Below are 17,472 nucleotides of genomic sequence, written 5' to 3'. Positions count from 1 at the left end.
CAACTACAACGTTTTCATGAGGGCATGAAATAGGGTAAGCAGGGGGGTTTGTGGAGTGCTAAAAAAGGTATTTTTGATGATTATTTCAGTATCTTTTCAATAGAACTTGCAAAACTTTTTGCATCATGAACTCGGAAAATGATAAAGAATTATAACAAAACATGTGAGATTAATATGCAAGACTATAATGCTTAAAATTTTCATTTCCTTATGCAGGAAGAAGTGAAAACGAGAAGTTTCCATTCCAAAGGAAAGGACAAGGATGGGTTAACCGTTGTCCCTTTGATGGGAGACTGAATGCAAACAAGGCAAATAAAATCAAAGCGAATCAACCCAAAAAAGGAGGTGGGGATATCAGCTCAGCGCAAGAGAGAAAAGAAATGATATAGAATTAACGGTTCGGCGGATTGTTGTTTTATCTATTTTTGCACTTAGACATCTCCGCCATCACCCTTATAAAAGGGATAGCACTGTTAGCTCGGGAAGGAGAGGGGAGTTAGACATGATTATATTTTTATGTAATATCTTTTAAGATCAAAACTTTGATCATCGAGTCTCGATAAGAACTGATTTATTGTAATTCTGCTTTATGCATTAATACAAACTTGGTGATTACTTCATCTCTGAGTCTGGATTAACCTCAAGCGGTGTACCCCTTGAGGCTAAGGGCCCGGCCCTGGAGGACACTTGCTCCTGTATTATTACTTTGGTTTATGCGTGGATTTCTTATCAATGTTATTTGGTAATATGATGTGTTTTATAATTTTACATCACATGCTCTATTATGTTTAATTCATTAAGGTTTCCACAGGTAGAACTATTGTATTGAATTTGCATCATATTACTGTTCTTTTCAGAGTTGATCTAATATTACTAGTCTTAACATAATATTGTTACTATTCCATTACAGAGCTTTTGTGTTGTGCACCTGTTCATTCACGTTACAGGATTCATCTTGGGAGTTATGTTCTTTACGATTGTTGGATTTATAAACAATGTTGTTCTATTTTGAAATATAGTCGTATTCCTTCTAACTGAGATTGATACTTGGATCATATTACTATTTAAGTGTGTTGTGTGTGTATATGACTTTCAAGAGTTGTTCCATAACTTATCAGTAATCAGTGTTGTTCCATTGGTGTGTGCTGTTCGATCTGCCTTAAGAGTGAAAGATTGCTGTTTGATTATGATTAATGCATTTGATTGGATAGATTAAGTTTGTTACTGCTCGTGAGACTTAGTTGTTGTTCTATTTCTTAGGTGCTGTTCCATTTAAGAATTGTTGTTCCATTTAGGATTTGTTGTTCCATTACAGACTTGTTGTTCAATTTCTTATCTGTCGTTCCATTTCCTGGCATTTTTTATTTTGGTGTGGGAGACGATTTAAGGCTATAGTGAGCATTGGCATTTACTGTCTGGCTCCCAGATCCACGATCTGTTCTTTGATTTCCTTTTCCATCAGTTTCCAAAGGGATGGGTTATTGCTACTGAACCCTTGACTGATAAGTTACTTAGTCTTTTGAATGTGTGATTTACTCTTTTGAAGTAGTTAAGTTGTAGGCAAGCATCCATTTATTCTTGTATTTCTGAACACTGTACTACTAGCATTACTCTAGCAAATGATAGCCTCAGACTGAGACACTCTTTGAAATAACAAAACGCTCCCGGATTGACATATTAATGTGAGGTAATTAGAGGTGAAAGAGACCCTTTTTATAGCTCTACAACAGATTCCCAATATTTTAGAATCAACATAATATCTTAGAACCAACTTATGTTTATTAATATCATTGTTTCAATATAATCCACTTCTTGCTCTGTGCACATAGCTACAGGGGTCCGCACACACTATTGTGAATTCTATCTGGCCTTTGCGCACATAGCTGCGGAGCCTCTATCTAACCACTAATACCCATGACCTGGACATACAGACTCAAAGCAACTATTACTTTTACAAACCCATAACACATCCAATATTTCTCCAAAGCTCCCTCTACCCTTAGAGCCTCACTCTATTTATACATTCCCATGGTCCACGGACCATGGGCAGGCCAACTCACTTCCTATTATTTTATATTATTTCTGGGCAAATAACCCTTTGACTCAATCTATTACATTTCATGCTCTACGCACTTCGCAGAATTTTTACAATATCATTACCCTATCTTATGGGCTTTAAGCCCCAAAACCGTTACATGGGGCCTCCACTACCAAACAATAGCTCCTCTCATCGACGCAAGGCTTTGGTCTTGAGTGACCCTATGAGGTATATGTTGAGAAGTTCTTTGAATTTCTTCCATTTTGTATTCTTGTGGTTCTGATAGGAGATCTCTGAAGAGGTTTACTAGGAGCTCCTCCATCTCTTCATGTTGTACTCTATGATTCCCCTCTTCATCTTTTAGGGAGAAGATTATGTTGTTATAGCAATGTTGGACCATGGCCTTGTGGAAAAACCAAGTATTACTCTCCCGTTCTCTTAACCAGTTCACCCTTGATTTTTGTTTCCATAGAATCCTTTCCTTCAACTAACTTATTAATTTGTCCTCCTTTGTTGCTAGCTCTTCTGATCTCCCTTCCTGGATGATTTTTTGTTGCACCTCTATCATTCTTTGATTAAGCTATTGTTGGTCCTTCATGATATGCCCAAATTATTCTTTGTTCCATTTCTTTATTTTCTTCTTGATTTCCTTGAGCTTTAATTGGAACGTATGCATGTAGTTCCTCCCTTGTTGTTCGCTCTACATCCACCAAGCCTCAATTTTTTAATGAGGGTTGGGTCTCTTAGCCAAAAGGCTTTGAACCTAAAAGGTCAATTTTTCGGGCTCACTTTCAAATCCACTTCCAATCATATCAGCGTATGGTTTGATCCCATCCCGGGAAGAATCAAGGCTTCTATGAATATGTCTCTACTGATAACCTACTCAGATATTAGGAATCTATCCAATCTAGAAGCATTTCTGTGATTCTCTCCTCTTCTATTGTTCCAGGCGTGCACCCCGTTGATTGTTAGAATGTCTACTGGGCACTTCTCTACTATGGTGTCACAAAATATCTCCATGTTTGTGTCCATTCTTCTCATACCTCCCTTTTTATTTACTGGGATGTTACACATCATTTTGTCACTGTCCCTGTACTCCCTGTTCCTTGATCTTGGAGGAAGTCTATAGTTAACCTCATGTGTTTTCCTATCATGTAGAACATGTATTTACATCACTCTTCATCTGCAGAATGTTTCTCTCTATCATGATTTCCAGAGAATATTCCTTCAAACTCAGTTTTAAAGGTCGACGCTATCCCTCAGTTTCTTCCCCACACTGATTTGCGGAGTTTAACACTGAGCCTAGCACCGATCGACACTAGTATCAATCCATTACCTAAGTTGACCCACTTTTGGAATTTTTTTTAAAAATGGAGTCAAAGCTTCTAGGTCTAGAAGCTTCATGAATGAAATTCTCGTAAATGGTTGGTCGACATATAGCCAAGAGAGATTGTTTGGGCTCCTTTCCCCTATTAAAATGGATGAACTAAAAGGGACGAGATCTCTCCCATCATAAGAGGATCCATTTCCCCTCTCTCAATCTATATAAACTTCTCCTTTTCCAACTTCAGCTAGCTAATGGAAGGGCTTGAATAATCTGCAAAATCTTGATAGCCTAAACAACTCTTGGTAGCCTTAGCCTTCTAGTTTACACTTGTAAAGTGAGAATAAGTTTGTAGTTGGTTTGTTTTTGAGAAAGGAGGAAGAAGCCTTGAACTTCTATTGTTTGAGGTGAACCATGAGATGATAAGAATGGTGTTGGAACCTGGACATGTCAAAGGAAACCTACAACACTAAGGTGAAGGTGGTACTTTCCTTTTTGTCATAATAATACAATTGATATTTTGTTTCCTATATCAATCGCATACGGTATTTGGTAGCTTAAGAATCATTATCCTCTTAAATAGGTTGAATCTATTGTATGCTATCATGTGTGTTGTAGTTTCTTGTCTATTTGTTTCAGGCACTTGTTCGACATTAAGGAGTTGATCATTGGAGAAAAGACACAAGGACTTCATCAAACAAAGATAAGTGATACAAGAGGTAGTTTCTTCTCCATTATCAATCTAAGGGAACTTATGTCAGATTGTCTTGTTTGTGGCTAGACCCTCTCCCCTGGGCTAGAGGGATTGTCTCTATCTGTAAAGAGAATTTTCCTACTCCACAAATTGGTGACACTTTAGGGGAACCACCCCTCTCTTTGGATTATTTTTCATTGCGTGATTTGTGATGACTTTTGTCATATCACTCTCTATTTTGTAATTTGTACTTTACGTTATCTACTTCTTTGATTCTTGAATTTAGAGTGACGGGTTTGGTTTTGGTTTATGGATTTTTTTTTCTTTGAATCCATCAATCAGTGTTATTATTTCACTAATAGCAGTGTCAACCATTGCGAGATCCACTTGAACAGTCGTGCCACAACCCCTTGTGGCACTGGTTTCTAGTTAGATAGTTACGTTGATTCCTGTAGGTTAAAATCAAGGTTTCTCTTAAATCATTGCCAGTGTGACTTGTCCTCATAGATTCTATTTCTTAGCTTGTTTACCTTTATTCTCCCTTGCTAGAATCCTTTGTTCGCTAGATTTGTTTTCTTGATTGGTTTGAGATTTCATTACTTGATTTTTTGAGTTTTTGGATGTTTTGTGTTCCAAGGGAATCTAGGTCATGGTCCATTCATTTTCTTATATGCTCATCAAACCAAGTTGGTGATTTGTTGCTTCATGCATTTCATGTTTTAGTCCTTGCATCTATATTTCTCTGTTTCAATTGAATGAGTGAAAACATTTCTTTTTCTCTTCTCTTGTTGAACATCTTTTTTTTAGCATAGATTACATTGCTCATTTTGTTTCGATTGAATATTTGCATATTTGGTTTGAAAGGAGTTCTTTTTACCATGCTTTGCATATGATTGATGTTTGGTTGTTTGAAAATTTTCATTGAAATGTTTATGTGAAGGATTCATTCTAGCATTCCATTGAAGAAAATACATAATTCTAGTTTGTTTAATTGATATGTTGCACTAAGTAGCGTCATTGAAAGCTATAGTTACATTGTCATGAGAATTTGAAATGAGATGAACTTCTTTTACTATTAGAAGTAGTAGTTGAAGTGCATCTAATAGGAAGAGTAGGAAGTGGAAAGAATTTTCATTGTTTTGTTTTGAAAAACGAAGTGGTGAAAAGTCATCTTACCTTCAGTTGCTTATTTGTTGCATTGATTGTTTTCTCTTCTCTCAATTAGTGTAAGAATTCATGGAATTGAAAGAATTTTGTATCATATAGTTGCACATAAGAGTTTTTCAGGTGACATCGATAGGGCCTAAAAACTGAGACTTAATTTCAAGATAAACCTTTAAAATATATTCAATTAACCTAAGGCACATTTGAAACTAAACACTTTCATTTAGAGGTCTAGGCTAGAGTCATGTTCCGACGTCTTTAAGCCTAGTTGTTGTTTGCTTAGGCATTAGATAGCTCTAGTACGGACTTGTGCTCCCCATACTGCCGTGTATATAAAGGGAGACCCCACTAGGTTTGCAATACTTTATCCACAGGAATTCGAGTATGCCACCTTGTAAACGTGATACACTGAGCACAACATTTGGGGATATTGCATGCTCATACTTTTTACTTTACTGGGAGGTATTATGCAGTTCACGGTTACCCAGTAATCCCTTTTGCCTAGATTATCTTGAGCATCCATTTTGGTCTTTCTGACTCTCTAAATTTAAAATATGATCAAGCACTTGTCTTTTCGAGCTCGTTCAAACTGAAAGTGACTAGAGTCATATTTTCCTTGATCTCGACTCTTAAAACATGAAAAGGAATCAGTCTATTTCATCTTGTCAAAAAAAAATTCCCACGATCACATCACATTCCTGATAGTTTTATTCTAGACCAAATCGTGAGTATATCCTTAATATATTTTAAATAAGTCTTGAAATTAATATCTCTACTCTTTTTGTTTGAGACAAAGTCACTGTGGCTGAACCATTAGGTTTTCCTCATTCCCCTTCGTCTCCTCCATCTAGAAGGTCATCTGGAGAAGCTTTCCCTGAACTTTTGTCATTGCTTAACACTCAAGATGTTGAACTTGGGATTGTTCTGAGTATTCAACCTTTGTTTTCTTGTCGACCTCCATAAGACACTGGGTCACCTTACAAATCTAGCCTGGAATCCTCTGGTAATCCTATCCAGACTCCCGAGAGTCCACAGACTCTTGAAAGTATGCAAAGACTAGTTGTTTACACACTGAACCCATTGTTCGATCTTGTTGTGATCTCTCTACAACATCCGTACAGTCCATATGATCGACCTGGTATTCCTTTGGAGTTATCTCCTCAGACATCTCTAGTTACTTGTCACCAGTTGTTTCCATTCACGGAGTCAAAAGGCGAGATCCCAGTATTCTCTTTGAGTCATTCAAAAGTTTCCACTATACACACTCCACACATATATGATGAGAAGGGATATGAGTTCCCCTCAAAATATTTTCCTTATACGGGAAGAGTCCTGTCTCTCCCTTATCTTGAGTTAAGTGAGCCCATGTTGCCTCAGGGTTATACATCTCTAGCTTAGTTGGTTTTGGGCACTCCTAGGGCCTCGCCATTGTATCGGAACCCCATATGGTCTTCTAACGTTATGCCTACATCAGGTCCATTCATTCATAACATGAACTTTCGAGCGATTGTAAAAATGGCAGTCACTTCCATTCCAGTTCAACCTACCATTCCGTCTCAACCTATGTCATCGTTTCGTTTGACTCTTCCAGTTCAACTAAAAGTTTTAGGTTACGTCTTTGTAACTTCTTATACCCCTCCAGTAAGTGGACATACTATGCGACTGCCTTGGGGAGAAGATCTGAATATCCCCATGATGTCTAGAAAAATGAGTGTGAGTGGATTATAAACTCACATGGTTGGAATGAATCAACCGTTTTATGGTGCTATCCTTAACCCTTTTTCTCCATCTGGGTCAAGTAACTCCCAATACCAGCAAATGTATATGTCTAAAGACCCATTCCAACCAGCTTATGTCCCATATGGTTCGCAAGCTATGGAAAATACACCTTACATGCCTCAAGTTGGACCTTATGCTCAGCCTGGTTAATCCATTGTGCCTGGTTGATATCCAAGATCCAATTTGGGAACTGTCAATACCCTAAGTGTATCACCCTAAGAACTGTCCATATACCCTTGCAGCAACAAGGACAACCTCTGCAGTAACAAGGGAGACCTTCGCAGCAGTAAGGGCAATCTTTGCAGTAGCAAGGGCAAGTACTCCAACAATACGGACAACTGCTACACATTCAAGCACAACCTTTATAATAGCCGCAACAAGCTTTACAGTTGTAGACGCAGTTTGTTTAGTAGTCCTCTCAATATTCGTCCTTATAACACTAACCTATGTAGGCACAGGGGTAACTGTTACAACAACAAATCCAGCCTTTGCAGCAACAAGGTCAACCTTGGCAGCAACAAGCCTTGTATGCATATTAGCAAGGTCAAACTTTGCAAGGTTAAGGTAAACTTCTGCATTGGTAGACTCAAAATGCTTACTTCCAAGGTCAACAAGTTCAACGACCTTATAACCCATATGCTGCATACAATTCTTATCAGCGGTCTATGGCAGGGTAGTATTAAACCTACCTGGGACCGAATCCTCCTTATGGGCAAGGTAACCCTCAGTGGAGGCAAAATAAGATTCCATATAGATAAAATCCACCACTATAGGGGTACAATCCTTATCAAAAACGATGGACTCCGCAGTTTGGGTATCCTCAAAGGCCATATATTTCATTTAATACACAATTTGAATTCTTGGCCATGTTGGAGCTTCCTAATGTTTCTAGGTTCATGAATGATCCCATTCTTCATTCACCATACCGGCCTTGAGCTCCATTGAAGATTCCAAGTGATTTCCCAAATTTCAGGGAAAAGAAAAGGAGGATCCACAAGCCCATGTGATGACATATCACCGTGATTCCATTCATCTTCGGCTTCTGAAAAGAACTCTGACAGGTGTTGCCGCTAAGTGGTACATCAAATTGCCTCGAGGTACCTATGGTGACTTCAACTCTCTCTATATGGCTTTTCTCACTCATTTCTAGTTACTCGTTTGCTATGAAACTGTCACCCATTTACTTACATCACTAAAACAAGACACCATGACCCACATCTCTGATCATATCCATGATTAGAGACGTCAGTGTCGCCTCATCAAGTTTGAAATTGCTCATGAGTTATTGACAAAACGATTCACAAAATTCGTCGGCCAAATTGCTAAGGACATAGCTATGGGTGGGTGTGTTACTGAGGAGGAAGCCATCGCTCATGTCCGGTATTTAGACCTAGTCCACTCGTAATATGGCACATTATATGAGATGTTACCTGATGCTCCAAGACCATCATCAGATTTGACAACATCGAAGTCTCTAGATACACTACCTACTGATGGAGTGATTGGTTTCCTGTCTCAAACTGCTGTGAAATCTTCTTCAAAGTAGAAATTAGTATCGAACACTCGTTCCAATAATCTCTCTAGACATCTGGTCCTATTAAGACCTCTAAGGTTCATGTTGTTCAGTCTATCACAACAGACAAAACCTCTAAGGGTAAAAAGAAGGGAAAAGGTAAGGCCAAAGTAGATGCCGCAAAACAAGGCCCTCCTAAATCTTTTGTTAGTGGTGCTTCTCAAAGAAAGATGAAGTATCCTTGCCTCATCTATGAGGAGGATCATTACACTAAATATTGTCCCCAATGATTCAAAGTTATTATCTTTCTAAATGAGACCCCGACTATCTTAAAAGAACCCTTTCCATCTAAGTAGACCCAAATGGTAGACCAGCCTCATTTTTCCCGCATCCAAAGGTTCCCAAGTGTATATGATGAATACGCCTATAAATGTGGCTACCAGATCTAAAGATTATCAAACCCCTCCTCTGACAGAAGGGGAAGAGAGTGAAAATACCCCTTCCTCTTCTATCATGTCTACCTCCGGTCCTCTACATATAGAGCGACCTAGTCCTAATTTCGCTATCTGACTACCCACTCGAGTTGTGCTGTGAAATTACTTGTATACCCAAAAAGCTTGAGCCGCTCAACATTACAACATTGCTAAGGATTTAGCTCAAGAACCATTAACCATGTCTACCCTCAAGGTCCTTCAAAGTTGTCCCTCTCAGTGGAAAGAATTATTGTCATCCATTGGAGGTGTTGATCCATCTGATTCCAACCTCATTTTCTTTTATTTGGAAACCATGTTCCACGGTCACCCCATCATATTTCCTTTCTCATTCAGGTGATAATTAATGAAAAGATGATTCATAAGACCATCGTTGATGAAGGTGCTTCCGCCTACATCATGTCTATGTCTTGTTGGAAGGAAATCAGTTCTCCTACCCTGAACCAATCGCCTAACACATTGGAAGCCTTTGATGGATGCGATTCTTGACCATTCGACGTCCTTCCTAATCTTGTCATCACCTTGGAAGGTAAGACAAATAATTTCGAATTAGAAATTGTTGATGCAAATATTAACTATAATATTCTACTTGGGCGGAGTTGGACCCATGCTATGCATTGTGTAGGCTCCTCTCTTTTCTATGTGCTCTGTTTTCCTCATCAGGTGAAAATCATCATGGTCGACCAATTGTATTTCTTTGCCTCTTCCTCTTGGATGGCAATGTTCCTTACATGAAGCATATCAGCGTTCCATATGAGAGTGTAGGGGCTGGACTTTCCAAATAGCTCGCCTTAATGGGTATTTTTCCTCTCCAACCTCTAAATGTTGCCTCAATCAACATTATCTTGGTTAAGTATGATCCTTGGGTCATTCCCCCTCCTGGTCGCATAGATTCGTGGGGTGATGTCATGCCTTTAAGCCTTGCCAATATTAATTATGTGGAGATTGTTTCAGCTTTGGCTTTGGTATCTATTGTTGACACTAATTTGAGTACGTATCTTGACGCGTATTATCAATCACCTTAGCTTGGTTCTTCATATTCTTCTGATCCATTAACCGAGATGTTTCCTACTGACAAAACTATCATGGAAATTATGTCTCTTGGGGAAGCACCTTGGAATTATACTTGTCATCGTTCCTCGTTCTTACCTAGCCCGAAAGTCATGTCTACCTGTCTTGAGACGTTCTCTTCTTGTTTCCCTACCCAACCACTTTAGCCACATGTCTTGCTGCATGAAGTCTTCTCAGACAATAATATGGGATACATCAATACAACCCTATCTGTTGACATTTTAGTTTACCCTGACATTGTCAAGGTCTTTCAATGGGGGGCACCTTTTCCTCATCATGAGTTTAGGTTTTTCTTGCCTCCTTTCATGACACTTTTTGCACAAGTCTCCACTGTTTTCAAATTATTGCAATGGGGTTACCTTCTTATGACTCGTAACCCTCACTTGCCCGGGGGCCATGGGGAGCAACCTTTTATGAGTTTTACTCTATTATTGGGCCGAGTGGATGCTTACACATCATGTCCACAGTAAAAATTTGTTCTTCCTCTCTGCTGATTGATTACCCGAGTCCGGAAATGCCTGAGTCATCTCGCATGCTTACTTATGTACATAAGTGCATTATTCATTTTTGTGCAGTTTGGTTTGGTGTGTTCTTTCTCAAGGAACTTTCCTATTTATTATGTGTTCACTTGCTTTATAGATGTCTGTGACTACTTATGTTGGTTTAGATGATAGTTCTTTCCGTACTACCCAGAATTTATCATCTGCAACCTAGGCTATTTATGACCCTCCTGGTGAGTTGATTGATCTTCAAGGTATTTTTTTGCGTCCAACAACAAATAAAATTGTTGAATATAACGCAGTTCTCAAAATTTTATTAGAAGCTATTTCTCTTGACATTTGAGAAATGGTAAAAATTTGCACATATGATATATCAATGGTAATTGTGTAATAAAAGGAAAAATAAAATAAAATTGAGGTGTATACGAAGGGGTATGTTATAGTTTACAGGACAAGAGACCCACCTCCAAGAAGGTAATTGACTGTTAAAGTCTACATAGGCATTCATACTCTACTTTCCTCTGGTCTTAAACTAGCTACATCTTAGGAGGAAACACATACTCTTAACCATTGGGTAATGTGATTTCTGAGACGACTCACGTGCGTAACCTATGTCTTTAGTAGCCACAATCTAAGGGCATCTAATCTGTCAAAATTACCTAGGGATCACACCCGCCCTAGGCCACACTAAGCTTTAACATCACTAGATTTTCTCCCACTGAGTTTCAAACTAGAAACTTCAAACTAAAAACCTTTTCACGACCATATGTGTTAATAATAACAATAAATATTTGATTATATATGTATTTTTTTTATAAATATAAAATAATAACTTTCCATAAATACACAGTAATAAAATACAATTTTGTAAATAATATTAATATATCTATCTATATATATACATATATATAAAAAATTTAAATTATTATTATTATATTTATAATAAATAAATCTTTTAATAAATTAGCCATATAATGGAAATAATTATATAAATAGTGTTTTATCATGTCAATAAACATTCTTTTAAAAAATATAAGTTTTTAATTGTATTTTTTTTAATGATGAGTTTGTAATATTTTCTTAAAATTTAAATGTCCTATTAAATTTATAATATTTAGTTTAAATTTATATGATTTTTTTTATTTTTTTTAATATAATTAAATTGATAAATAGTAGATAGTGAATTTTATTCGACTCAATGTGGATAGATAGAAATATGAGGTCTTTTTATACCTTTTTCCAATATGCATATTTTCCACTCCCAACAATATCTATTTTGTTGAACAATATTAATATTGGAACGAGTTGTGTGTGATATATAAGTCATTAGATTCTCACTACTTTAGAATCTAACACACCACAACACTCAATGTTAGGTAGCAACTTGAATATTGATCACTAATTTTTACACTTTGTCAAGACACTTGTTTTTTTATAACTTCTCCTAACAAGTGATTCTTTCTCACCTTTTCAATATCTTCCCCCAATACTAACGATGCCCTATTCCAACATCTACATACATTGGCTTGCACATGAACTTTTTCCACACTTTTTAATGCATTGTTTCAACAGACATATGCATTGTCCGCAACACTAATTTTTTACATATCTCTTTAATGCCTTGTATTAAGAGAAACATATGTTGTCCCAACACATATCCATTTTGTCCAGACTTTGTATTTAAATAACTTGCCACTACTAAATGACTTACTAATATAAATAAGATCATGTTCCCTAATAAGATTAGTTCGACATCACTTTATAATATTAATCAAAATAAAATATATTGATAAAACAACAATTAATAAATTAAAAAGTTATAAATATTTATTTTAGTTATTAAATATGTAATTAAATTTTCATTACATTAATAATTAATATAAAATTAATGTTCTGCCGAATATTTAAGAGATATAACATAAAAAAAAATGAATTGCAACTCCAAACAATAAGGAGAAAATGCAAAACATTGCTATTTATTATCATAGCTATTGGTATTTATTTTGAAACCAGGTTTACAAGAATTTACGCATCAAATATATCCAATCTTCGCTTTTATAATTTAGCAAGAGTCTAGATTTCTTAAAAGAGTCTACTTTTTAATAAAAGATCATAACAAAGTATATACTCAATAAAAATTTGAAACGTGGTCTCAGTGATTTCACCACGAAAACCTATCATTAAACTACACATCATTGTGTTGCATTGAAAGAATGCTTTGACCATTCAACGTTAAATTTGCCTGGGTTAACAACCTTATCGCAAACGCTCAGCCAACATCTCATAAGTTTTAACTGTGACCAGATGTCTAGAATATTTCAAGGAGAGGCAGCAGCTCCGAACACATAGTTGGTGATCGGGGCTGGCAAGGGAAGCCAGTTCATACTTAAATTCGGAACAAGGGCAGTCAATGTTTGGTGGGTTAATGTTACCGATTCCGCTTCTATTAACAGAACTCTCAGGTGTTCACCAGCGACAAATTAGGTGTTCACCGGCCACAAATGCAGCACCTGCGCAGTGATAGTAAGAGGATACAGTACACAATCTCTTACCCTTGGGATGTGCGCCCAGGTCATCGGGATTACCCACCAGGATTACCCTGAAATGGTTTGATATTAGTGTGCTTCAGCCTCAGCATATTAGGAAGATAGTTCATCATCTGCCAGTAAAAAGATCCATTCTGATGGCAGGTTCACCGGCATCTCCACATAGTTGATGAACAATGTGTTAATAATTTTTTTTATAATAATATTGCAGTAAATATTTGATAGTTTATGTGATTATTTGAAAGCATAAAATAATCATTACCCATAAATATAAATTAAATTAATGAAACATAAGTTTAATTTATTTAAAATACGATTTTCATAATTTTAATTTTTTTAATGATATATAATAAATATTTTTAAATTTAAGGTATTATTTTTAATTTTATATTTTTAATAAATTATCTGTAAGGTATATAGTGATAATTAATATATATAGTGATAATTAATATATAAATAATACTTTTTTATTATTCCTTTTTAGAAATGGAATAAAAAAAATTTTCAGGATTTTTTTTTGGGAGGATGAGTTTACAATAGTTTTTTAAATTTAAATGTGTGTTTAATTTATAATAATAATTATTTAATTTATAATAATTAGTGAAAATTTTTGAATATTGATAAAAATATGAGGATTCACAACTAATAATTATGGTGAATGTTAGTTGTTGAATTTTTATTAAAAACTAATATTCATTATAAATATGAGTTTGTTTTCATGTTTTTTTCTATGAATATTTTCTACTACCAAGAATATCTACCTAGCTAGAAATTTAACCAACAATATCGACCTAGCTAGAAATTTTAATGTTTGGATGAGTTGTATGTGATATATAGGTGATTAGACTCTAATTACTTCAAAATCTAAAGCATTATCATATTAAATTATGTGTAGTAGCCTAAATATTGATCCTTAATTTCTATACTTTGTCAGGACACATGAGTTGTCTTTAGTGGAAGCTTTTGCGATGGGTTTTTCGATCTAATTTCTCTAATTCAAGAATTATTGAAATCACAAGTTTGATGGGTAAGCCTCCATAATCGAAGTGCCCCAGGAGTTTTTCGAGATGCTGAATCCATATTTACAGTTAAAAAACACTTTAAATTACCCAAATCAAGATTTAACCTCAAATTTTTATCGCACTCAAGACAACTCCCATGACTTTTTCATACTTTCTCCCAACATGTGCTTCCTCCACACCTTTTGAATGCCTTCTCCCCACACGAACAATACCTTGTGCCAACAACTTCATGCATTGACTCTACCATAAGCCTTTCTACACCTTTTTAATGCCTTTTCTCAACCGGCACATGCTTCCTCCACACCTTTTGAATGCCTTCTCCCCACACAAACAATACCTTGTGTCAACAACTTCATGCATTGGCTCTACCATGAGCCTTTCTACACCTTTTTAGTGCCTTTTCTCAACAGGCACATGCATTGCACATGCATTGTCTCTGACAAGCACTGGCTCCACCATGGGTTTTTTTCACACTTTTCTAATGCATTGTCTCCAACTGGCACATGCATTGTCTCCAACATGCACTAGCTCCACCATGGGTTTTTTTCACACTTTTCTAATACCTTGTCCCAACTGGCACATGCATTGTCTCCAACATGCACTGGCTCCACCCTAAGCCTTTCCCACACGTTCCACCACTGTTTAATATCTTATCTAATGAAACACATTTTCCACCACTATTTAATATCTTGTCTCAACAGACACATGCATCCTCTCCAATACACAACTTTTCCACACACTTTTAATGTCTTTGTCTTAACAAGAGTATAAATTGACCCCAACATATTTGTTTTTTTCCTATACATCCTCTTCCAATAATTTACGAATCTAAATAAAATCAGATTTCATAATATATTTGTTCAAAACCATTTTACAATATTAATTAAACTAAAATTTATTAATAAAATATACAACTTTTCCACACACTTTTAATGTCTTTGTCTTAACAAGAATATAAATTGACCCCAGCATATTTGTTTTTTTCCTATACATCTTCTTCCAATAATTTACAGATATAAATAAAATCAGATTTCAACATCATTTTACAATACCAAATAAAATAAAATTTATTAATAAAATCACAACGGTTAAACCAGTTAAAATAAAATTTATAGGTAAAATCACCATGCTTAAATAAAAAAATTATAAATATTATTTGTTTGACTAAATAATTAATGTAAATCATAAATAAATGAGTAGTTAATATAAATGGTAACTATAAAAATAGCATAATAGAAATAACACAGAATAATAATGTGAGAGAATTGCAACTGAGAAGACTCCGACCAAAAAAAAAGAGAAAATGCAATTGATCTTCACATTGTTTATTTTGATAATTAATCGCAATTCTTTTTTTATCTCGGAACAAGGTTTGGATAGCAATAAAATTTGACCACTCAATGCTCAATTACCCTGAGGTAAACATGGTCAAAGCAAACGCCCAGCCAACATTTCGATCACAGTTGTCATCAGATTTTCCTTTCCGTTTACCAATATATTCTCAGATCTGAATGTCGAGAATATTTCAATGAGAATCACACATTTCGTGGTGGAGACTGACAAGAGGAGCCATTTCGTGGTGGAGACTGACAAGAGGAGCCACTCCATATTCAAAGACGGAAAAAGGGCCGTACTTGTTCAGTGGGTTATGTTACCGATTCGGCTTCTATTTCCAATACTCGCAAATGTTGACCAGCCGCGAATTGGGCGGCTCCACCACTGTGAAATAATAAGAAAATAATGCTACCAGTAAAGGCAGCACCCTCCAAACGGCCCGTTGCGCGGTTATAATAAGAGCATACACTACAATTTTTTCTCTGAATAGTTTTGTGATTCCTTGGAGACAGTTTGTTCATAACACTGTCAACATTTTCTCATGGCTAGAGCTCCTGGACAACCCATTGAAAAGGTGGAGTACAAATCTCCAGTGGATGGTGCATGGTATGCCGTATTGTTTGACTATGGAAGGCCCAGAGGGCGCGCTGCCTACTTTAACATACGTTACACAGGTGTGCTTCCAAGTGGGGAGGTGCAAGTGGTAGATTTAAATAACAGAAGAGAAGTACAGGAGGTGACAAGAAACTTGCGGCCGCTGTCCCAGCAATTACAGGATTATGAGTGCTGCATGGTGAAACTGGGGATGCGAATATGTGCATCATACCAACGCTATGGGGATCTGCGATATTACGACGCCATTGTCACACAGGTCAAAATGACTGCTTAAAGAACTTTTATTTTTACCTATCACTTTGAGTGAAGCTGGATGAAACCAATTTCATGTAGCGTTTAATCCTTTGAACTTGAGTGCTACGTTGATTTCCTTGTATTATTTCTTTCAACCTCTGTCAAATGATCACGTTGCCTTAGATCTTATCTGGTTCATGAACAACTATTAATATATAACTAAAAGCAGTGCCTGATTTCTTTTTTTCCTATAATATTTTGATATTAGTGTGCTTCTGCCTCAGCATATAAGGAAGGTAGTTCACCATGTGCTAGTAAGAAAGTATATTATTTGATGGCAGGTTCGCCGGTATCCCCACAGAAAGGATGGCAAATGTGTTTGCGCTTTCGAGGTTTCATGGCAAGATGGTCCAGGTGCAGCAACAAATGAAATCACAACTCTTACTGTTAAACATATCTGTTTACTAACACCGGGAAGGGTTGATAATCACCCAGGAGTACAATTTCTTCAGAGTTTCTTGGATTAGTAGGAAGTTGAGAAAGGAATGTTTTCATTTGTTCGGATCTCTAATGAGCGGAAGTGTTTTGTTAGGTCGGAAAATGAATAGGAAAGAGTAATAATGATTTTGAGTTAGTACAGTGATTTTGTATCTCAAACTTTTCATATTTTGTAATGGTTATGGCATCTTTCTGGACTTTTAACAATTTTATTGTGTATATGATATGGGTAAGAAATTTTTGAGTTATGTAGTATGGTTTTATTTTAAATGATTTAGGATGAGAGATTTTGATAATATAAAAATATGGTGACTAGCAACTATCCTGTTAAACTGGGATGAATCGCTTACCCAAAAAAATTAGATATGTGCAATTCAAGAATCTTATTATTATGCATGCAAGCTCAAACTTTTAAATGATATTAAGGTGTGTCGTAGGCGGAACCAATTTTCTTCTTCAATCTGCTTACCGCATACTGTGGATAATATTATAGTAGCAGAAATAGCAATACTTTTGTTCATTGCCTAATAGGAGATTAAGATCCTCTAACTCTCAGGAGTATTACTTCACTTTTTGCTGGTTCAAAGGAAACGAGGAAACGAAAGAAAAGCTAATGTAATATCTAATGGTTTCAAAATAAATGTAAAA

General features: G+C 36.1%; 1 protein-coding gene across 1 annotated transcript; it reads left to right on the top strand.

Annotated features, from left to right (window-relative positions):
* Window positions 1–16,018: 16,018 nt before the first annotated feature.
* LOC149253477 (uncharacterized) lies at window positions 16,019–16,853 on the top strand. Its single transcript, XM_089454502.1, has 2 exons — window positions 16,019–16,348; window positions 16,668–16,853. The coding sequence occupies exons 1-2, from the start codon at window positions 16,019–16,021 to the stop codon at window positions 16,851–16,853; spliced, it is 516 nt and encodes a 171-aa protein (XP_089310628.1).
* The last annotated feature ends 619 nt before the right edge of the window (window positions 16,854–17,472 follow it).

The sequence above is a fragment of the Pinus tabuliformis genome, chromosome 7 (genome assembly GCF_031772625.1).
Source record: "Pinus tabuliformis cultivar Carrire ecotype Pingquan chromosome 7, CPIR1, whole genome shotgun sequence".
Taxonomy (NCBI): Eukaryota; Viridiplantae; Streptophyta; class Pinopsida; order Pinales; family Pinaceae; genus Pinus; species Pinus tabuliformis.
This window is presented reverse-complemented; position numbering and strand designations above follow the sequence as displayed.